The sequence below is a fragment of the Chrysoperla carnea genome, chromosome 4 (genome assembly GCF_905475395.1).
Source record: "Chrysoperla carnea chromosome 4, inChrCarn1.1, whole genome shotgun sequence".
Taxonomy (NCBI): Eukaryota; Metazoa; Arthropoda; class Insecta; order Neuroptera; family Chrysopidae; genus Chrysoperla; species Chrysoperla carnea.
The window spans coordinates 8,770,621-8,795,886 of record NC_058340.1 but is presented as its reverse complement, the minus strand read 5'-3'; the positions used below and the strand labels follow the sequence as shown (position 1 = coordinate 8,795,886).

General features: G+C 27.9%; 1 protein-coding gene across 2 annotated transcripts in view; it reads left to right on the top strand.

Annotated features, from left to right (window-relative positions):
* Nucleotides 1–4,226: 4,226 nt before the first annotated feature.
* LOC123297489 overlaps nt 4,227–25,266 on the top strand; it is a 32,827-nt gene continuing 11,787 nt past the window's right edge. The window contains exon 1 of one of the 2 annotated variants that reach the window (XM_044879163.1): nt 4,227–4,342. In XM_044879163.1, coding sequence (XP_044735098.1) covers nt 4,288–4,342 — 55 coding nt within the window. In that variant the 5' untranslated portion in view covers nt 4,227–4,287. The remainder of the gene's footprint in view (nt 4,343–25,266) is intronic. The other variant, XM_044879164.1, reaches the window with a different exon arrangement.

The following is a 25,266-nucleotide window of genomic DNA, read 5'->3' as shown; positions in this document are numbered from 1 at the left end:
AAGTTTATTCAAATATTTTGATATGAATAAAATAAGCAGAGCTTTAGCAGAAATTTAATGCAAAAACAGAGTTACGCCAATTAAAAGTAAATATTAGTCAGAGGTGAAAAAATCCTCCCTGTCAAACTGTTCGATTTATATGACAGATCGGTGAGGGAAGCAAATCTGATGGTGAAAGCCAATCCAACTTGCATGGATATGTGGCAGGCTATATGATTGCTACAGATAAAGTACAAATTGATCGATGTCATCTAGATTTGTATTAGTTCTATGAAATCAGCGAATCCATACGCTGGAAATTGGAAAAAATTTTGACCTTAATTGGGTATTAATAAATAATTGTGTGCTCAACAAGGCAACTTTTTTCTTTGTCTGGAATGAAGTTAATTAAGTAAGCTAGCCCAGCTGTTGTCAAAAGCTTTTGTTTTGATGATTAATCTCTTGTAAATTAGAAGAGCGCTTGAACTTCAAATTTAAAAAAAAAAATTAGTTATGTATGAGATCATAAAAATTTTTTTCTTATTGAAAGAATACTATTCGGCGGCATTACATGTACCAAAAATATATACAAATTGCTATTGCGGCGCGTATAAAAGAACTCAAATTTTCAATAATACGATTTCATAAATCAGTCTCAATGTCATTGATGACTTGGATGATTTATGAAAAGCTAATGATGTTAAATTTGCACAACACCAAACAAGGTCCAATTTTGCGAAATTATATCAAAGAAAGAATTATATCAAAGAGAATTCATAGTCTAGTAACTTTATACATTACAGTCTTCGTCAAGTCCGGTTTTTTCCCGTATTTATGATGTTGGTCCAATGAATAACCCAAGTTGGTGATCTCGAGCACCGAACGCAAATTTGCCAAAAACTGAAAAAAAAAACGAAATTAAAAATCTTTTTTCAGATTTTGGCGCCTTTAAGGACTAGTTTTTGATAAAATCTTTTCTGGACATTTTTAAAGTAGACTAAATTTTTCTACAATATGAGAAATGTCTCTGTATACTCAATAGTTTCCGAGATAAAGATTTTCAAAGTTTAATGTTTTTTTTGAACTTCGTAATGTTTTGCTATATTGGGTCGTTTTGAATGAATTTTGACCCTGATTTTTCCTAATCCCTCGTTTAGAAAAAAAGCCAAAATTTTCACGGTTTTTTCGATTTTTGTCAAAGTTTTGACGCGTTTATAAACAAGTCTGCAAAAAATTAGAACTCCCGAATTTGACGCTAAACTACCCCGTACTTTCAGACGACAAGGCTACCGAATTTAAATTGTAAAACTTGCTGTTTTGTGTTTATTTTCGACTTCATAAATTTGTTTCCAATCATTATCCGAAAAAACACTTTCCACAAATGCATTAAGCTTATTCATGAATTTAATAGAATATGACTAGCATAAGGGGAAAGGAATACTTAGTCTCATCAATGGTAAATCTAGGTCTTAGCTGCACTAACCCTCCTGTCTGTACGCCAATGGTTAGCAGTGAAAAAGAGCTTGAGTTTTTTTAGTGTTCTTCAACGAGTTTCAACGAAATAGCTAACTGTTAACTGCCACGTGTGAGTTATATCAAAAACAATTTTATAATTTTTAATGAAAAAAATTATAATTCATGTTTATGATGTAATGTCATAATGGAAATTTATTTGCGACAAGTGTCAAAAGAATTTGTGAATGAGCACTAGAGTTTATTTAATTTTGAAAATAAAACATAATAAATGAATAGATATGTAGCATCAAGTTCGGTTTTCTAATGGCATTTGTAAGGGGACCTTTTTATAGATTACAAGAAAAAATAATTTTTTTATAATGTAGTTTAAGTCTTTATCTATCGTATAGTGAAGTTTCGATCATACTTTACCGAGAAATTTATTGAGAATTAAATAATAAACTGAAAAAAGGTACTAGCAGGGAAATTTTTTCTTCAAGCCGCAAGTAAATACTTTGATTTAAGGCAATATTTTTTTGCTTTACATTAATTCCAGCTAGTGAAAGAAATTAACAGAAATTTTATGATTTTAAATAAAACTTTTGTTGATGATTTGTCAAAGATTACGGAGAGAATATATTTATTTAATGGGTTATTGAATTCCTTTGGGTTCAGATATTTTTGAAACTATAGTGATAATAAGTGATAATGACGAAAATTTATCTAAAATAATTTTATCAAAACAGTCTTTTAATTAACTGTAATTACTAAAAATTACCTATTCCAATTTATTTCAATGAATTTTCTATTAATCGGTTATACTTTGAGGCTAAAAATTCAATAAGAATTATATTTGAAATTAATATAGTTACAATAGCCAATTCTTTTCATCATGTTGCTGGATCAAGCATTTAATTTAGTCTAAAAATATTTAAAAGAAGGTGAATAAGGCATTAATTGTTATGTTTGCATAAAAAGTTTCAAGGCTATCAACTACGTATTAATTTGAATATATTCTTTTCCAATTTCTGCCAGCATTACTAGACCAAATATATTCGATAATTTTAAATGATAGTCTTATGGTCTTAAGTATTTTATAATCAATAGAAACATTAAGTTCTTACTGCCAGTCAGCCCTTATTTGTGAACAATAAATAAATAAGTTTCATTTATAATTTCTTTTTTAAAAAAATTTCTAGTAAAAAAAATGAATTTTATTTTCTATTTATTGTTCAAAGGCTGACAGGCCAGCCGTGTTTTAACGTTTTGACTGTCATAACTGTTATCTATATGCAATATACAAATTGTATAACAATTTACAGCTTTAATAAATTCATAAATTCGAGAAAAATCGACTGGTAAACAAGGGGTGGGTTGCATAAAGGACAAAATTTTGAAATTTTTGTATGTTTTAATTAGTTTTAATCAAAAAATCACTATTGTGTTTTTTTCTCTACACGATAAGCTTTTGAAATAAAAACTCTTGAAAAATTAAAAATGCAATATTCGATTTTAAGAAAAATGTATTCTATTTTCAATTTCTGAGGGAATTCGCTTAGCTATCGCAGCTTTTACACTACGAATATATGGTTATAGATGTTATATTTGTCAAATATGTTTGACAAACGTGTTGGATGATATGTTTGACGATATGTTAGAAAGTACCTTTATCCTGGCTTTCACATTTGATCACCTTGTATATTTAAATATCGTACAATAAATAAAAGATAATAAAACAAGTGAAAACAAACAATTGACTGAGTTAATTGTTGAAATACCATGTATAGGCAGTGTTGATAACTCTGTCACATTTCACATACATACATATCTGACATATTTAACTGATATTCTCATATAATGCGCAAGTGTTGATGCGCACTCGTTTGTTTTTTTGACGTCACGTAAATAACAAAAGATACTCACTTTGATATTTATACATACTATAAAATTTGTACCTAATAAATGCCCTCGTGGGTAAACAGTGATGTTAACAAAAAAATGTTTCAAACAAAAGTTGTTTATTTTTTGGTAAGGAACATTTTTTACATTTAAACTTTTATTCTATCTCTAACGGTTTACAAGATGGGTACTACGGACCCATGACCCAATTGACCCATGTTGCTCATTTACGAACTTGACCTCACTTTTTACGTCCTAAACACGCTGTAAAAATTTCAGCTTGATATCTCTTTTCGTTTTTGAGTAATCGTGACCACAGACGGACGGACGGACGGCCGGACGGACGGCCGGACGGACGGACGGACAACCGGAAATGGATTAATTAGGTGATTTTATGAACACCTATACCAATTTTTTTTTTGTAGCATCAATATTTTTAGGCGTTACAAACTTGGGACTAAACTTATAATACTATGTATATTTCATATATACATGGTATAAACATATTATACACATTTAATACCTCCTAATACAACAGAAGCAACATTGATCACATAATATCCTGTACCAAACAATATGGATAAAATAAAATAAATATTAAATAAATACAAACATAATCTTACACTTTCAAACAGTTGCGTTGATTCATCCCATATCGCACATTCAAAACATCACATTCTCTCACAATTTCAATAATTATATTTAAGACAAGAATCAAAGTGTATGCCAAACTCAATTATTATTTAAAAATTTAAAATATTTTCAAGTGATTCAAAATTTTGATGAGACATATTTCTTTATAACTAAAAAAATAAAATAATTTAAAAAAATGTTTTTTATTGTGATTATTTTAACGTAATTTTTTTTTTTTTGTGATTAATTAATTGTGCGTTTAACGAAATATAATAATTATATTCTTTTATTGTTGAGATTTTTAAATAAAAATAAGAAACAATGCGACCTGTCTCAATTTGTGTATTTGTGATTTGTTTATGCGTGGTTGTTCATGGTATGTAAACAAATTTATTCTAATAAGATACAATAGTAAATTCTTGAACCTTTTGCATATTTAACGGTCTATTGTTGAAATATCATAATATATTTTTATGCAACGTGAGTCTAATGAAGCGAAATATTTATGATTGTGGTGGTAAATAAAATGAACTGTTAAACAGGATTCTAGTCTTGAATGTTATGAAAATAGAGTTTTTGGATTAAATTAGTGTTTTGATTTTCAAAAACAAATAGTGGAAAGTTTGCAACTAAAGCGAGAGAGCTGAGAAAAGGATTGAAATTTTTCGGTTTTTTGAAGCGATTCCTGGCATTTGTTTTGATGTAGTTTTTTTTTTATCAATGGTCGTGGTTAAAAAATATTCGACTGTGTAAAATTTTTTTAAAGGGAATGCTCTTTCCATACCGTTGTGCAGGAATTGTCCAAGGGAGGGATTAAAACTTTTGTTCGAGTAACAGAACATTTTATTAGGTCAATGTGTGATTTTCAGTCACTATTTTTCAATAAGTTATTTCTGCGAAGTACAGAAAGAACTTTTCCAAAACTCTGTGTGCATCCATCTCCATATCGCGATGTATATTTAGCGAGGACTAAACCGTTTAACCGATCTGCAGGCATTGTCGATCTATGTTTTGAGCCAGAGTGCCAGAGTGAATTTTGGGTATTCCGTCCCTCAATGCTTTTTCGCCAAAGTTGAACTTCGTCGACCCAGATGTCACGGGGATCATCGTGCAAAATTGAATATTCTAGTTCAAAAAGTCGAGTAAGAGTCCATTCAAATTTTCATTTGATGAGAAAGAGACAAACTAAATTTGATAAAGTATTGCAATGATTCCAAATTCGATGCATAATTTTTAACCAGAACGGTTGTGTATCTCAGTGTCACAAAAATTGCACGGATTACATATAATCACATATAGTATTATATGCAATCCGTGCATTTTTTGTGACACTGAATATACATTCGAACGTTGAGTCTATTATGACTCAAACCTTGACTTTCTCACTATGTCGTATTCATCACAGATATCGCTCTGGTTTGGAAAATTTTCCTGCAATCTTCTCCAATGTTCCTCATATTTCAATCAAAATATGTTACGCAGCATCAGCTAGTCCAATAGCCTCACCAAGATTCAGGTTTTCTGTTTGAAGTAGACCTTGGTATTACTATCTAGTCCTTATGATAAGATGATATAGAAAGTGGAATATTTATTAATCTATTTACTAGAGAATGAAAAGCTGCAAATTTTTGGCATTGGTAACAATGAGAATCTAATGTGATTTAGTTGTCAGTATGAGTCGACTTTCTATAAATCTGTAGTAAAAACGCTGAGGCAAAAATTTCCATTTTTTGATCTCTGAAATACAACTTTGGATACAACAAATGAATGACAATAGAATTAAATATACGATTAACATTTATTACAATTAAGGTGTCTACAATAAAACTATACTTTAACGGGTTTAAAGTGCAACTATCAATTCAGTACAATAATTCTATAATAATTTATAGTGGAGAGACGTAAAATTTATATTTATACCTCGGAATCCAAGAACAGTCAATGAATCTTTATAAAAATTGTGTAACTGCATTGTTTAAAGCTTGCTTAAAGAAGTTAAAACATTGTTTAAAGCTTACTTAAAGAATTAAATCGATATAGGAAACAATTATAAGTAAAAAGTGTTATTGAAACATATTTCGAAAACTCTATACATATCGAGTTATTGGCGATTGAAATTCGGAGTATACGTCTAACGTCAAGTAATAGAAAAATTTTATGTTTTTTGAAAAAAGCATATCGTACACTTTATAAGGTACTATAAAATGCCTTGAAAATGAAAAAAGTTTCAAGTCATTTGCATTAAAATACAAACACTGCTGAATTTAGCATGTGAACTAAAATTAATGCTACCAGTTAACATCACTAGAAAGTTAATTTACTTTTCTAGAAAATTAACTATAAAAAGTTCTCGTAAAAGTTTTTTGATCCAAGATATTCGCTTTTCAAATATTGAAATAAAAAACAAATTTGAAATTATTTTAAGTAAAAGTCGATTTCTGACAAAACTTTTGTCATTTTCGACATAAAAACAATTCAAACAAAAATACCGTTGTAGACAACATTAAACCGATAAGTAACATAAAGAACACTTCTTGTAAGTGCTCTGTTGTAAATACAACTTGATGAGAATCTGTTTTTTGTATACTTTTTGACGATATTAAATTCTCTAACGCTTTATACTCAAAATCAATCAATCCACTTTCATGCATTTTAATTAATAAATCATTTACTTTTTCGAAAATTGGTAATCCTTTTCGAAAAAATACTGCAACTGGAACTGATAGAGATTTTCCTTCAATAAGATAAATTCGATGCGCATCCACGTTATAAAATAATGATATTAGTTTCATATTGTCAAGTGGTACCACAGTGGCAATATCACGGGCATAAGCAGCACGATTCACACATTTGGGTATACTAGGACAGAGATCAAAATTTTTTATTACTTTATTAAAATCGGGTATATTCTTTATACCCCATATGAAACTACTTGGAATTCCAAATTTTAAATCTGAATTTAAAATTTCGGGAAATGTTTTTATTTGAGAGTCATAAATTGGAAGTGTTAGAACTCTTATTAATATTGAATCAAACGAAGACTTTAAAACTAAATTATATAGAAAAAAGAAAAGAAGCATGCATCAACTGGCTATTTTATGCAATGGAAACTCCCCCGATGGCGTAGTTTGTAAAATTAACGCCCAAATATACAACAGAATTTGTGTAACGCTTATTTTCTTGTCAATGTTGTTTATAATGATGAAAACAAAGGCTACACTTAAAGTTGACGCAATAATTGCACACCACACTTGAACATGAAACAAGTATGCAAGCACTTTATTTTTAGAAACAATTGTAGCTCTGGGTACAATCCATTTAAATCGGAAATTCCAATGCCTGTAGGAAGTGCAATGAAACTCTTGGCAAAATACATTTTGTGTTATAAATGCATACATAATATCAACACTATTGTTTCTTAAATATAGTACATTTCCAATTACGGTACCATTTGGCAATTTTCGTGCACCGAAATCAGAGAAAGGTTTAACAATCTTGGTTCTGATTTTTAAATGTTTTTGAATTCTATCCAAAATGGGATATTCGGTTCTGTTGGAGATTGAAAGACTTAAGGGTATAATTGAATAATTTAAAAAATCGTATGCAGAATAATATTTGTTTGAAAATAAATTGTTAATTTGTCTCAATATGTTTGGATCATCCTTGAACAACTCCACTGTAGTTACCATCTCAATCGAATAATTTCGATCACGATAAATTTCACTCAAATCGTTTTTTTCCCATGAAAATATATCTAATGAAGTTGTTTTCATATTAACCACACAAATTATAAATCTGTTAATAAAAAGTCTTTTTAACAATTTAGAAGTATTTAATTTCTCTTTAATTCCATTTTGTGTTAAAAATATGAAGTTAGCTCTTGGATTCCACGACAACCCATTTTTAAATTTATTTAAACTTTCGTCGAATTGAACAAAAGTATCAAACATTATGAAATAATTTTTTGGTCGTTGATAAAAATCGTAAGGAATGTAATTAAAAATAATTATTGTACTCTTCTGAAATATTTTTAAATAAACTGATTTAATAAAATATAAATCAACAAATGTTAAATCAGTTGTATTTACTGTAGTTTCTATTATATTTTCAAATTTATTTAAAATTTCAATCAAACCACTGTTAACTTCAGGTAAAGGAATTTCATTATTGAATTTGCTGTTTGAATGATGATTAAAATATATTATGATTATAAAAATTATATTAAATTTAGTCATTTCAATAAACATTTACAATACTAAATAAAATACATCCAATGCATACAAGTGATATATCTAATAAATTAATATTCTAACTATTAGATATTTGTTAACCGTAACTACCTTTTAACTATATACCTTTAAATACACATTTATTAAATACATATTAATATCATGAATTGTTAATTTTTCTACAAAATTACATTTTAAGAACAGGTACTCAAAAATAAAGACATATATTTACCCGAAAAGAAACATCATAATATAAGAATTATCTGATTTTATCATCGTTTATGTGTGTTTCCCGAACAAAATACGCTAGATTTTTTAAGAAATAAAAAACAATATGGTGATAAAACTACGAACTTAAAAAAAAAAGAGAGTCAGTTATGGGTACTGTCGGCGGAAGTGAAAACTTTGAAGTAACTGCTTTTTTTTTAAATATAAATTTTTATTTTAGTATAAATAAATTAAAATAAACTATTATGAATAATAAAAAAAGCAACAACACACAGTTTTTCAAGCGGTCTCCCATCTTGAAACTAAGTGTGTTCAATGTTGCTTAACTTCAGTGATAGTGAGTTTGAACCATTCAACCATGGTAAATATTCATTCATATCAATAACAATGTACACGGTGTTCTGTTATTGACTGCAGATCATGGGCCTACAAAATAAGCTCATAAAGACGATGGAAAAAGTTATTTGCCAATTTTGGATCTGAGCCCTAATTTGGACTCTATAGGTATGACAAAAATTGATAAATTTGTTCATTCTCTGAATATCATTCGATAACCAGCAGCCAATGATACTCAGTAGAAATTAGTAAATTGCATTTAATAATATTCAACTTAAGAAGTGATCTCATTCGATTATATTATTTTGGAAAACATTAAAAAATAATAATTTCATTGGTTTTTGTCAAATCCCTACTTTTTATATTTTTATTATATTTTTGAAAAGAAAACATTAGATTATTAGTAAAAAAACAAATTACGTCACTAAAAGGCGTATAATATTCTATGGTCTACATACCCAAATTTAGTAAAGTGTCATTTCGCGTTTGGAGTTAAATTACAAAAGAAGTATTTAAAAATTTCAACGAAGCAATTTGGTATTAAAGCTAAGAAGGAAACAATCTGGTACTAAGGTACTAAGACAGAAAAGCCTGATAGTAAGGTTAAGTAAAATTAAAAATAATTATTTTGAGCTATACTATATCTGACAGAGCGTTGTTCAAACCTTGCAGACACCCTGTATACACCCTGTAGCCGCTAAACTTAAATATCACAATAAAAATAGCCCGAGGTACCTAGTGTCCAAGGTGGGCAGTATAAACAATGTCTCTTGGAGTTTTTAGAGAAAATGTAACATATTTCGTCCCTGAGCGTCCCCATTTCGCCCGCTCTGTGCATCAAGGATCTCGAGGGCCATTTTTGTTGTCATACTCGTATCCATCGGCTTCGAAAACTCTCGAGTAACGAGTTTCGACGAAATATGTTACATATTCTCGTAAAACACCAAGAGGGTGTATACTACTCACTATTTTAGTCGCACACAAGATCGACAGTTCATTGCTTTATTTCTTCGACTATAAGGATAATTTTTATTAATGATTTTGATGATTTTTGGATCACCTCATTGATTTTTGAGTGTTTACAAGAGTAGGATTGGATAGGATTGGTTAAGGGAGGTAAGGATTAGTATTGGGACATAGATTTCACATGATCTCCATTAGGCTTCAGTTTAACGATAATTATGTGTTTTTTATTCGGTATGTGAATATTTTGTTACATATAATGCATATGACCAAAATTTAGATATTTCATTAAATTGATTTATTTCAAAACATTTCTATAATCGTCTTCGAAGAAGAACTTAATATAGTACTTATAAGTATATTAGTTTATACAATTTTATTAATATATTTTACCACTTTTTTATTTGGTTACATAAATTAGGTACAAATAAAAATGTATGTGTAAATGTTATTTACTTTATTTTCGATTTTTCAATATATATTTTTAATTATTTAATAATTTTAGTCAGGAAATTGGGGGTGTTAACATCATACAGTGTGTTCAATTCAAAAGTATCCATCCTTAACAACTCTTGACCTGATGTGATGATTGTTTTGAAGAGGAAGATCAAAAATGGTCCCTAAAGAATTTTAGGTTTCACCCATCCGCCCCTAGCCACTCCAAGTTTCAACTAGCATCCCCTACCTTGTGATGTCTCATTTGAAAAGGCATAGAATTGTCTCTCCAACCATGATTTTAAAAAAATGAAATCGATCGATTAGTTCTTAAGATAGACTGCTCAAATCTTCTGTGTAATTTATCTTAAGAACCAATCAATCGATTTCATTTTTTCACATTGTTTGAAGAGAAAATTGTATGTCCTTTCAAATGAGGTATAACAAAGTAGGTGTTGCCATTTGAAATTATGATTGATTTATAATTATAATAATTGATTTACAATTATAATTATTGTATATGTTTCGTAATTTGAAACAAGAATTAAAATAAACAAGTAAATCAACGAATTTTGTCTATTTGATTAATTTAAAAGTAAAATTTTCCAACTTGAGATTGAAATCTCTCCGTTTTGCCAGCTGGTACAGGTATATGATATGGATAGAATGTTGTATTCACAAGAAATATTATCATATCTCAATTGACTTTTGACTAAGCAAATGAGCTACTCCCTGTAAGGCTTTCAAACTCAAAACAACTACAAAATAGTTCTTTACTTTATAATTTTCTTTCATTGAAAACTTAAAAACATTATTAGAAAGTAAACTAAGAGAATTTAACCCACTCGAGCATGAGGGCAAAACAAAGAATAATCTTTTTTGAAACCCGTTAATAATCGTTAAATTTTACTCTTAATTCATCAAATACACGAAATTTGTACATAACGGTGCGAAACCTAGAGTGTTTATAAAGTTTTGGAATACTTTCGAATTGGAATAAGTTCTTCTGGAATAAGCACGTTGAGCGTAAAATACTTTTTTGGATAATCTTTGAAATCGATTATTTGCATTATGTCCTTTGCAGTTTAATGAGTTGCATTGGCATGTATTGTATTTTAAAGAAATAGTTATTGCAAGATATGCCATTTTTAGTAACAAAAGTGTTAACAAAGTTGGGCCTCCTTGAAGATTATAAATTTACAACAACCGATTTATACGAAAAATATTTTGTGTATAAGACCTAGTAAATCTTTTTTAATCTTTGTATCGAATAATAAAACAACCCGTATAATGATGGGTTGTAATCCGGTCAGAGAAAAAATTACCAACTCCCTCTTCTTCCAAGTTTGGCGTGAATAATGGGGAAAAAATTACTGCTTGTGGATGTCATACGCAAATTATATTTTCAAAATTTTTCTGAAACTTTAAAAGATGGAAGATTGCAAATTTACAGCTTTAATTTCAGCTTAGAGGTAGCTTATGTCTCATTATCCATTTTTCATAACACCTCCAACCGACCATTGAAAAATAGTGAAATAAAAAATAAAAAAATTATTTTAGGTAAAAGTTGGTTTCTTACATAACTTTTGTCTTTTTTGACATACCAACGTTTCAAATAAAAATACCGTTGTAGACAACATTAAACCGATAATTAACATAAAGAAGACTTGTTGTAAATGTTCTGTTGTAAATACAACTTGATGAGAATCTGTTTTTTGTATACTTTTTGACGATATTAAATTCTCTAACGCTTTATACTCAAAATCAATCAGTCCACTTTCATGCATTTTAATTAATAAATCATTTACTTTTTCGAAAATTGGTAATCCTTTTCGAAAAAATACTGCAACTGGAAGTGATATAGATTTTCCTTGAATAAGATAAATTCGATGCGCATCCACGTTATAAAATAATGATATAAGTTTCATATTGTCAAGTGGTACCACAGTGGCAATATCACGGGCATAAGCAGCACGATTCACACATTCGGCTATACTAAAGCAGAGCTCAAATTTTTTTATTACTTGATTTAAATCGGGTATATTCTTTACACCCCATATTAAACTTCTTGAAAATCCAAATTTTAAATCTGAATTTAAAATTTCGGGAAATGTTTTTATTTGAGAGTCATAAATTGGAAGTGTAAGAACTCTTATTAATATTGAATCGAACGAAGACTTTAAAACTAAATTATATAGAAAAAAGAAAAGAAGCATGCATCAACTGGCAATTTTATTCAAAGGTAACTCCATCGATGGTGAAGTTTGTAAAATTAACGCCCAAATGTACAATAGAATTTGTGCAATGCTAATTTTCTTGTAAATGATGTTTATAATGATGAAAACAAAAGCTACACTTAAAGTAGACGCAATAATTGCACACCACACTTGAACATGAAACAAGTATGCAAGCACTTTATTTTTAGAAACAAACTTAGCCCTGGGTACAACCCATCTAAATCGGAAATTCGAATGCCTGTAGGAAGTGCAATGAAACTCTTGGCAAAATGAATTTTGTGATACAAACGCATGCATAATATCAGCGCTATTATTTTTCAAATATAAAACATTACCAATTACGGTACCATTTGGCAATTTTCGTGCACCGAAATCAGTGAAAGTTTTAACAAACTTGGTTCTAATTTTTAATTGTTTTTCAATTCTATCCATAATGGAATATTCGACTCTATTAGAGATTGTTGGACTTAAGGGTATTATTGAATAATTTAAAAAATTGAAAGCAGAATAATATTTGTTTAAAAATAAATTTTGAGTTTGTTCCCTTTTGTTCGTATCATCCTTGTATAATTCAATTTTAGTTAACATATCAATCGAATAATTTCGATCACGATAAATTTCACTCAAATCATTGTTTCTCCATGAAAAAATATCTAACGAAGTTGTCTCCATATTAACCACACAAATTATAAATCTGTTAATAAAATGTTTTTTTAACAATTTTGACATATTTAATTTGTTTTCAATTTTGTTTTGTGTTAAAAATATGAAGTTAGCTCTTGGATTCCACGACAACCCATTTTTAAATTTATTTAAACTTTCGTCGAATTGAACAAAATTATCAAACATTATGAAATAATTTTCTGGTCGTTGATAAAAATCGTAAGGAATGGAATTAAAAATAATTATTGTACTCTTCTGAAATATTTTTAAATGAATTGATTCAATAAAATGTGAATCAACAAATGTTAAATCAGTTGTATTTATCGTATTTTCCATCATATTTTCAAATTTATTTAAGATTTCGTTAAAATCACTGTTAATTTTAGGTATTGAAATTTTTTGGTACGCTTGGCCATTTGAATATTTGGTATAAATCATGATTATAAAAATCAAATGAAAGGTAACCATTTCAATAAAAGTTTTCACCAAATAACTTTCAATATAATTATTACAAAATCATCGCTCTGCCTTACTAAGATATTCTGAATCGACTAATTTAACAAGTTATTAATTTAATATTAGTTAGAATAAAGTAATGGCAACATTAACTAAAATTTCTTTAAACAAATTATAGTTCAATCATTGTAAGAAAAAACAAGCCTTGGATAGAGTTTGGTGCGACCCTTGAGGTCGACAAGAATAACTTTTCAGCATAATAAAAAGTTATAAACAATTTTTTTAAATAAAAACTCGACGGGCTCGAAACGTCTCGACCGAATGTTATGAAATTGTTTTCCGAGCTTTCTTTTGTTCGAGCGATATCACTGGTGTTAATGCCTTGTACTAACATGAAACGTAAAGATACTTTAAAAATTTCGATTATCGAATCCATTACAATAACTTCGTATAGTGGGAAATTGAAAATGGTAAGCATCTCAACATTTTTCTACTACATAAAATCATCTTATTCCACATAATTTAGAAAAAAATGAATAGAAATTTAGAAAAAATTTAAAGCATGTAATTTACTTAAAAAAATTCTAATTTTGTGGTTGTGATAAGGTAGGATTAAACTCAAAAATAACTGCTACAAAAGGTTTAACTGTTTTAATGACTTTTGTGGCCCAATATGACTATCCTAGGTTTTTCTTTCCCCCTAGGCGAAATTTTGTTGAAGTGGTCGGGTGAGTGAAAATGTACCCAAAATGAGGAGAATGTAATATAACAGATAAGTAAATGGCATTAAAAGGAAATATCTACGTTCTCACTTACAAACTACAATTGCCAATAACAGATATATCTAAAATAAATTGTATGTTCTATGGTTGTTTGTTTGTTTATACCATGGAAATAGATGTTTACCCTCTTCAACCGCCATTGAAGTGCTACGTATAGTTTCTTGGAATTGCGAATGGTTTTTCAAATATATTCTCAAAAAAGCTGCTTTCTATATAAAAATATCCAATAAATTCGATATTTATTAAGCCAGAAGCATAAACTTTTATCTACATAAAACACGTTGTTTTGACCACGATATTCGATCCATTATGGGCCCAATATTTTATTTTTACAGTCAAATTCTTGCCTTCTTTTCGCTATACGGATTGGACTATTATTAATTTTTTTATCTTCTTCATTTTAGCGAATTGCCGAAGGAAATGGAGCTATTGCTCTTGTACTGATGATGGAATTTTTGAAAAAATCGACAGATAAAGAAGGGATGGGGGGGGGGTGCGCAAACTACAAAGTTTTGATGTTACAAAAAAAAATACTCTTGTGATTTTTTCTCTAGGCGCATAGTTTTTCCAATAAAAATTCTTGAAAAACTACAAATGTAATATTTTTTTAAATGTGTTATTTTTTGAATCTCTGAAGGAATTCGCTTAGCTAACGCAGCTCCTGCGCTATGAACTGTTTTTATTATTAATACAATACTAATAATTTAATAATAGTGCACTATAGTAATAAGTAAATAAATAAATCGATATAATTAGAACTAGTAGTTATTTGCTATTACATTAATTTAATTTCTTAAGTAGAACCAATATCATCTGCATTTACGGTTTGTTGTGGTTCTGCCTGCCATGCGGTGAACGCTTTAGACAAACAAGTTCCCAGGGCTGTTATCCAAAATTGTAATAAATGAAAAGTTGAAAATCGATATAATATCTTGAGTTATACGTTTAAAGAATTTCATACTTGTGCATACATTATCATATTATATTAAATCCAGACAGATAACTATTAATAATTCCAGACAGTTTCGGTAGTATCTAATTAAAGGATAGTCATCACTGACTGACATCTTCAAAAAGGTTCGTTACCATAATTCCACAAGTCACAAGTGCACTTGTTGAAAATGAACTAGTTGGTTTTATACTTGCGGGTGTCCACATTTAAGAAATAAGCTAGTGTAGCGCCACTTTCTCATAAATTGACAGTGAGCCATTCAGGCTTCCGTAATATATATATATTATCAATTTTTTTATTTGGTTAAATAAAGTACAAATAAAAACGTTATTATTGTTTACTTTATTTTCGATTTTTCAATATAATATTTTTAGCTAGGAGATTATAGGTGTCACATTACGCGGTACATTTATTTTATTACTTGAGTAGGTAGGTAGCATAATGTTATATAGTGAGTGACAGTATTATTATATTATAATAACAGTAGTATTAACATAATGATAATATTAATGAAGACAGGAAAAAAAAATTCACTCTCACTCCCCAAAATTTTAGGTTTGGCGGGTCAAAGCACATATAAGTATAGTACGAGCGCCAAGGCAAGTTTAGACTTGAAGTTGAAATTACGTGAACCTTATTTTAAACTGTGTTGATGAATTTTGTTATGACTTCATCAATGTAGATGAAAAATAAGAATGCAATTTTTCGATATCCACCTTGGTTTTCGAAATACCGAAAGTTAAATAATTGAACAATTTTCGATATTATGAAAATTGCTCCAGATATCGAAAAAAAAATTTTTTTCTTCTTATATTATCAAGTTATAACATAATTCACCATCAAAATTGAAAACATATAATTTTTTTAATTTGTGTCCCCAATAGCTCATACATCCTTAATTTATTAAGGTTTTAACTTTAAGTTAAATAGTTTTTTTTTTTTTTAATTTCTACCGACTAGTTTTGGAGAAATCTATGAAAAGATATCATCCATCTACCGTTCTACTATAAAACCAATGTTAAATATGTCTACTTTTAAAGACATTTATTTATTTATATAATCGGGCAACCTTCCCTAAAATTTTCAGGATTCAGGAAGACTTCATATAAAAAAATATCAAGCCTTTTATCAAAAATTGCCCTGACTTTAATCGATAGAAAAAATGTTGTCTTCATACATAATTTATATTTTTTCATAATTCTAGAACATTAAAAAAATATTATCGAGAGGATAAAATAAAAAAATAATAAGCATAGCGCTATTTCTTATTAAACAATTTTGTCATTCATGATCAAAAAACATTTCAAATAAAAGATTTTGATTTTGATCAATTTTGATTATAATGACAATCGAATAATTTGGATTACGATAAATTTCACTCAAATCATTTTTTCCATTAAAAGATATCTAACGAAGTTGTCTCAAAATTAACCACACAAATTATGAATCTGTTAATAAAAAGTCTTTTTAACAATTTTGAAATATTAAATTTGTTTTTAATTCCATTTTGTGTTAAAAATATGAAGTTAGCTCTTGGATTACACGATAAACTGTTTTTAAATTTATTTAAACTGAGTTCGAATTGGGCAAAGGCATTCATAGCATTCGATCGAGTCGTTTCGAATCGGTCGAGTTTTTATTAAAAAAAACTTTTGTTGTCCTGGAAACCTAAAGAGTCGCACCAGACTCTATCCACGGCTTATATTATGTACCAACAATGAACTACCTGTTTCATTTCAAAATAAATGGAAAGGGTTGCAGGGACGGAATAATTGGCGAAGTATTAAAACATATTAATAACTAGATAAAATTCATTTATTATCTACCATTAGAAAATTGACAACATTAATTAGAAAAAATATAATATTGACAAAATATTTACGAAAAATATCGTATATTTAAAAATGTGGCCTTCAGTTTAGCACCTCGATGGTAAGGCCAATTTTGATCTGAAGTAAGGATGGCGCCCTTATTGTTTGAAACATTCACTGAATTAAATAAAGTTTTGTATATTTGGTGTAAATTTCGTTTTTTCTAAAATATTCTTTAATTTCAAATATAAAAATACCTCGAACAAAAACACAATAATCGATATCATTAATCCCAAAACTAGAATTAAAAAGCCTCCTTGTAAATGTTCCATTGTTAATACAACTTGATAAACATCTTTTTTGTAAACATTTTTTAACGATTTCAACCATATGATTGCATTATGATCATAATCAAGTAATCCACTCTCAAGTTTTCGATTTAATAAACTATTTAATCTTTCGATAATTGGTAACCCTTTTCGAAAAACTATAATAAATGGAATGGAAAATATATGTTTTTCAAATGTATAGATTCGATCTTCATTAACGTTATAATATATAGACACGAATTTACCGTTGTCGAAAGGTGTCACGGTAGCAATATCACGAAGAGAAGCAGTACGATTTACACAATCAGCTGTACTATCACAGTTTTCGGAATTTTCAGTTATTCGATTATAATCTGGTAAATCAAATTCTTTCAATAATAATTTGGTATGACTGGCTAATCCAATTTTTAAGTCCGAACTTAAGAGCTCCGAAGCGGTTGCTATTTGACGTTCGTAAATTGGAAGTGTTAGAATTCTAATTAAAACTGAATCAAACGAAGACTTCAAAATTATATTATAAAGTAGGAAGAAAAATAAAATACATCGAATTCCAATTTTATTGAACGATAACTTGATCGTTAATGAATTATACAAAATTAATGCCCAAATATACAATATAAGTTTTATTTTGCTATTTTCATTTCTATTTACTCCAATTAAGACAAAGGTCACGCATAAAGTAGATCCAATTATTGCATACCACACTTGCGAGTCGAACAAATATACCAATGCTTTACTTTTATGAACAAATGCTGCTCTGGGTACGACCCAAGTGAAACGCAAGTATGCATATGCACCCATTGAACAATCAAAATCTTCACAAAACAAATTTTGTATTATAGCTCCCCACATAACGTCCGCGCTATTGTTTTTTAAAAATAAAATATTCCCAATTACAGTTCCATTTGGTAATTTTCGGCCAGCAATATTATGAGTAATGTCTGTATATGTAATATTAATATTTAATTGTTTTTTAATTTTATTTATATTGAAATATTCAATTGCATATTCTTTACTCCCACCTGGTATTATTTTATAATTAAAAAAATCATAATCAGAATAAACTTTTCTTGGAAACAAGTCCTTATTTTGCATATTATCAAATAATTCTACTGTAGTTATAAAGTCCATTGAATAATATGGATTCCGATAAATTTTACTCAAATCGTTATTTTTCCATGAAAATATATCAAATGAACTATTTTTATTAGCCATACAAATGATAAATTTATTAATAAAATGTTTCTTTAATAACTTCGAAATATTTAATTTGTCTTCAACTTGATTTTTTGTTAAAAAAATGAACTTGGCTCTTGGATTCCATGAAGAACTATTTTTAAACATTTTTAAGTTGTTTTTTAGATGTACAAAATTATCATAATAGATGAAGTAATTTTTTGGTCGTTGATAATAATTATAAGGAATGGAATCAAAAATCATTATAGTACGATTATTAAATGTTCTTAAATTAATTGATTGAATAAAATGTAGATTCACAAATGTTAAATCAGTTGGATCTGTTGTTATTTCCACAATATTTTCCATTTTATTTACAAGTTCATTTTGATTAAGGTTTACATTAAGTAATGGTATATTGTTTCTTGATTTACTGTTGGAATACCTTACATAAATAATTATGAACATAAAAAGTAATGTAAACTTATTCATTTTAATCAATTTACTATACTGGTTCATTACAATGAATGTAAAATTTTATTATTATTACATTTTTTCAATTTTATTATAAATATTTTAACATTTTCTATAATTAGGAAAAGTCACTTAAAATATAGAAAAAATAATATTTTATTTATGTTCTTGTTTTAGTCCGGAAGTTAACTTACATTGCATGATAGAAATTTTAAAAATTGTCACAAAATCTTTAAAAATTCTACTTTTATATTTTTTGTTTCCGAAATAAAATTTCATAAACCATACTTTATTCTTAGTTTAACCAAAAAATTCAGGTATCTATGCTTGTTTCATAACATCAAAAATGAAAAGTTAGTGGATTTCATCAAAAATTTCATTCAGATCGAATAAAATTTGGATGTATTATGAAAAAAGTTAATATTTTTAAATTTATGACGTAGTTGAAATCCAAAAAATTTAATTTTGATCTATCGCATCCAAATTATATCCAATTTTGATCAACAATTCAGTGTGGTAACAATGTACTTTTATCCATATATCTGTAGTTAAAACTTTCTGAATACGAAAATTCGTTGTAATTAATTAATATCTGATTTTTTGCTATCATATATTATTACTAATATGATTCATTAACATACTGTTCAGACAGCAAAATAAAAAATTATTCAAATAAAATTTAATTATTATAATTTAAATAATGATAATTAAATGTGTCTGGATGGTAGGTATTTCGATGTAGTAATAATGGTTTATATTAAGGAAAAATTGATTTGTTTAATATAAATAATCAATTATTCAAAATTGGGTTTTGAAATTTTATGGAGTATTTAAAAATCAGACAGATTACAACCTATAAAAAAGTGGCGATATTACTTCATCCTTACCTCTTCGTCTTTTTTCTTCTTTTATCAAGCATCTTTTTATTGTGCACACGAAATTTTGCTTATTAACACACTTATTAGCTTTATGCGTGTGTTAATAAGTAACGGAAACTTTCAACATAATTTTGACCTTCTTTAAGTGTCGGATTAGCTCGAAATTTGGCATACTTATCAAAGGCCAATGAAAATACAATAATTTAATAAGTTTATTTGATTATTTCGATCAGGATTTTCCGGATTATTTATTTCCATATCTGAAAATATATACATTTACTTGCGCTTCCACCATATTTATACTTAATTTTGATAAATATAAAACCAAAAAACACAAAATAAATAATAGTTTAAAAAACTAATAAACACGTTTTTATAACGAGCTGATCATTTTAACGTAAAAAAGCGTGGGGTGCTTTTTAAGATATTGTATAGTGGCTTTAATTTTACCAAAATCTGTCTATAAAATATTTACAATAATTGAAATAGAGCACCCCATGTGTTTTTACGATAAAATGATTTTTTTGAATTTAAAGAATATATATTCTACTTTTTAGTTCAAAGCGTTTTTTTTTTTTAGTTTTTTGCACGATGATGTTTTTGAATTAGGGAATCACAAAGAACTACATAAATAATAAAAAAAAAACTCTTAACAAAAAGAAAACCGTATTGAAAAGAAAAATTTTTCAGCTCTATTCTGTACTCAAAGAATAAAGCATAATGAAGGTGGTTACCCTACTTTTTCCATTTTTCACAATCGGTTACTATGTCAAAAGATTACTATTAAACTTCTACTATTCGTGCAAGCGATTCGAACGAAGTCTTTGATATTTGACGTAGTATACGTTATGATCATTGGTAAGGACAATCGTTCAAAAATTGATGTGATCTTCGGAAGGTCACGAAAGATCCAGTCACCTGTAGAAACTTTTTGGGCTGAAGGAAGATGATCTTCCTGTCTTTCGAGGTAACTTCCATACCATTTTTAGCTCAGACACTCTCGGCATTAATTGGTTTAATATTGGCAATTTTTTAAAAATATTTCATCTCTTCTCTTTGAACAGTTTTTATAGAATAATTGTTTACAAATCTATTGAGTTGACACTAGGTAATTATTAGAATATATTTTATTCAATTTTAAGAGACACGGACGTTTATTCTGAAGTTGACAATAATTTTCCTTATTTTTAATATCGTTGGCGCCGCTTTATTTCAAAATTACAGTTTTCTCAAATATATTAAAGTTTTATTACAAAATAATTTAAATAAAAATTAATTTGCAAAGTAGCATTATTTAATTTGTATGTATGTTCGATGTCCTCTACCATCCTATGAAACTTAAGTAAAGGCTCAAAATTTGAGAAAAGATTTACTTACACGGAGAAGTTTCTAATATTGTTTGACATGTGGTAATAAAAAATAATAACAGTGTTTTATTATTTTTAACATCTATTCGGTAATATAAAAGTTTTTTGATGATTTTATATTAAACTTGTAAAAAAGTTTCAATGTGTTAAAGGCTTCAATTTGTTGATAACCGGTAAAACGTACTTCAAGGTGTGGATAACTGATAAGATAACTTGTTCGAGAAAATATTTACCACAAAGATTGTTAATTTTTTATCAGAAACATCATTCTCTTTGAAATAGTTGTAACCCCATCAGAATAAGTAGCAAACAAAAAATTTTCGAAAATAATAAGCCGTGGATAAAAACAATTTTTAGCTCTTACACTATTTGCCAGGCATTCTTTATTTTTATTAAGAACTATTATTCAGCTAATATATGATACTAGTTGCCCCGTGAGGAATTTTCATACCAAGGAGTCACACGATGGACCTATACACACGTAGGCACCCGGCCTATAAAATTTTGTGTATACAGACCATTTTTAACATCCAAATAGCTTTTAAAATAAAGACAATTTATATTACACAAATATGTTAGAAGTAGAAATTAAACAATTCAGAATCAAAATATGTTTAAATTAAAGGTATAAAGTTTTAAAAAGATCTGGATGAAGATGAGTAATAATTAGAAGCCTTTTGATTCTTAAATTCTGGTGGCCTAAGCTTGACCCAATGCTTAATCATCTTCATCCAGACTTCAACCACTATTGGACCGATTTTTTTCTCTCTATAGATTATGATTTGATCAGATATTTATCTTAACAACAAAAATGTAATGAATTGAAGGGGATGTTTCAATTTATAGTTTCCAACGGTTTACAAGCAGTTTTACGATCACTTTTGGATAAAGTCCAGTTTAATGAATTATATTTAAATGTAATAACTTTCAATTTTTATACTCTAGTAGCTACTATTATTATTAAATGGAAATTTTATTACTTAGTACTTTTCAATTTTTATTTAAAACTTGATTTTATTCATTATTATTTTATTTCTGTGAATAATGTCAACACTATAAACTGTATAATTAATGTGTCATTTTTGTAAATAGGTGGTGCAACCTGTTTTAATGGAAATATATTTTATTGAAGATGAGTTTGTTAATAAAATTAATTATAATATACACCAATAGTACAGTTAAAGATGTTACAAATAAAGGAAAATGAAAGAAACTGCTTTTATTTTGCTAAAACTTCATGGAATGTGTTTCTTAGGTCTCAAATATCATTAGTAGAGTTCTATGAAACCAAACTGGCACTGCGAAAGAGATATATATGTGTGTGCACACATATCTACACTCTTTCTTGCTCAGTGCCACTTTAGTTTGATAGAACTATAACGCGTGAGTTAGTGGCACAAGAGTTTATATTTGTTAATAAACAATAAATTTTTAATTCAATGGAACGGTTTATGTATAAGTGAAATTAATAAATAGGCAACTTGAATTACGTATACGTTAGACATGTATAATAGTTTTCGATTATTTGACAAACACTTAACATTTACGTCATACAAGTTGCCTACTTATTAATTTATTTTAGTGAACATTGATCGTTTCATTAAATTAAAAATTTATTGTTTATTAACAAATAGAAACGTTTGCGCGACTAACTCATGCGTTACTAATAATATTTGACACCTAAGAAACACATTCCATGAGTTTTTAGCAAAATGCGAGCGGTTTCTTTCATTTTCCTTTATTAGCCGATTTTTGTAACATCTTTTAAGTACTACTATATTTAATTAAAAAGTGTTTGACTTTTCAGTTTTTATTTAACGCAGTCGGATTTCTTGATTTTTTTTTAAATGTATTATAAAAAAATAATTTGCACAAGCTTTTCAAGCACATTAATAAACATCTTGCATATAATTAATTAAAAACGCATATTTTTTTAGTATATTATGCATAAACAAATGATTCAGAATTAAATAATGATTATACAAACAATTTAGATTCCTAATTATTCATTTCATATGTAATAATAATTATTATTAAACACAATGTAAAATTATATCATTATTAAATTTAGATTTCTTTTGTTTATATTTACAGAGTATAATTAATATATATATGATTATTATAATAACAAAAGCCTGTTGAAAAATTATTGGAATACATTTTTCTTTATTCGTCACTCTCAATGTACAATTTTCGTTTTAATAAAATACTACAAAATTTAACACAATTATAAGGGCCAAGAAACCTGTTTTAAATAACTTGAAATTAAGTATTCAGTTTTATGGCTATAATATAAAACAAAATACGAATACTTATAGCACTTAGGGCAGTTTAGTATACACTTCGAAGGAAGTGGGTGAGTTATCATATTTTTCTAGGTATTTTATGGGTCGCTGAATCGAAATTTCAAGGTTTTTTTCCATCCGATATCCTAGATTTGTTATTTAAAATTTCACGTTTTTCACGGAATAATAAAATAAAATTTTTGTGTAATTTTGGAGAACACTGGCCAAGGGTATTTTTCGAGCTTAATACTGATGAATATTTATCAGTTCTCCGAAACCGCTGGCTTTTAAGTATACAAAGTATGGTTTATCCGGTGCTACATTTGGATTCAAGTGTGATGCTGGAATTGCAGTATCATCTGCGAAAGTAGCAATAATGTCTTCATTTTTTGAAAATCAATGTTCCTCCCTTTGACAACTCTGTGAACATGTTCGATCGTTGAATACTCTTTCGATATGTTCGATTCTTTCAATAGTTTACGTTTACCCATATGAACCCTTTATATATCTGAAAACTTCTTAGCCTCATCATTTGCAATTAAAGCCTCAATAAATTCATCTAACTGTCCGTTAATTACCTCATCTATTTTATAAAGAGTAAGATTTATTCGATGATCCGATACACGTCCTTGTGGAAAATACTCGATCAGGAACAAGTTGGAATTCTTCCAAAATTCGTCAAAACTTCCTCAGAAATAATTTTTTTTAATTTTATATAATATCGGTAGAAGACTTAGGGGTTAGGATTAGAACTCCTTATGTACATGCTTTCTTGGTTTTATGATAGTCTGCGAGATTTTCTGGGTGAGATAAAAATATGTTAGGCGCAAGAAAGTACTGCATTCCTACTTTAGGTCTGATATATGTAGATATTTATTTCTAGCAACTTTGTATCTTTATGGAATCAAATTAACGATGATACTTTATTTCTTCAGCTTCTTAATTTTTGATATACTTTTGCACTTGTCACATGGTATTTTCAAAACAATTTTTAACTAAAAGATTACATCTGACAATAAATGATAAATTGTTTAAAATATTTTTATTTATCAATAAATATTATTATTATTATACACATTATTAATATTCATTTTTCAACTAAAATCGTTTGATCTTTTGAAAGAATGAAAAATAGCAAAATTCATATTTTTTATGAAATTAGGTCATGATATTGCCATAAATAAAATAAACAAACACATTTTTTAAAATGTCTTTTTTATTTTTTATTATAATGAGCAAGCCAAGCAACAAGTAGCGTTAGACCTATTTGATTTTATCAATTAACATATAATATTATTTACATGTTTTATTTTTAATCTTAACAAATTAATGAGTAGTCATTTTTTTTCTCTCACTGCAATCACTTCGTTGATAAAGATGCCACCCATAATAATTATATTAAAATATTACAAATATATTTATTAATAAACAGAAAAATATGTGTCATCTTAAAATAAATTACTTCAAAAATGCACTTTTAAGCTTTTTAAAATTAGATGATTTTTAAAACAAAGATCTATTTATAATTTAAAAAAAAATTATCAAGTTTAATATCCGGCTATATTTCTAATGTTCATAAGCGGCAGGCGTGGATCAAGTCCTTAAAAAAGATGATGGGCATGGCACAGCCACCCGAAAATCAGCCAAATGCGAATCGGAGTATGAACTCGCTCATGATCGATATAGTTCATTCCTACAA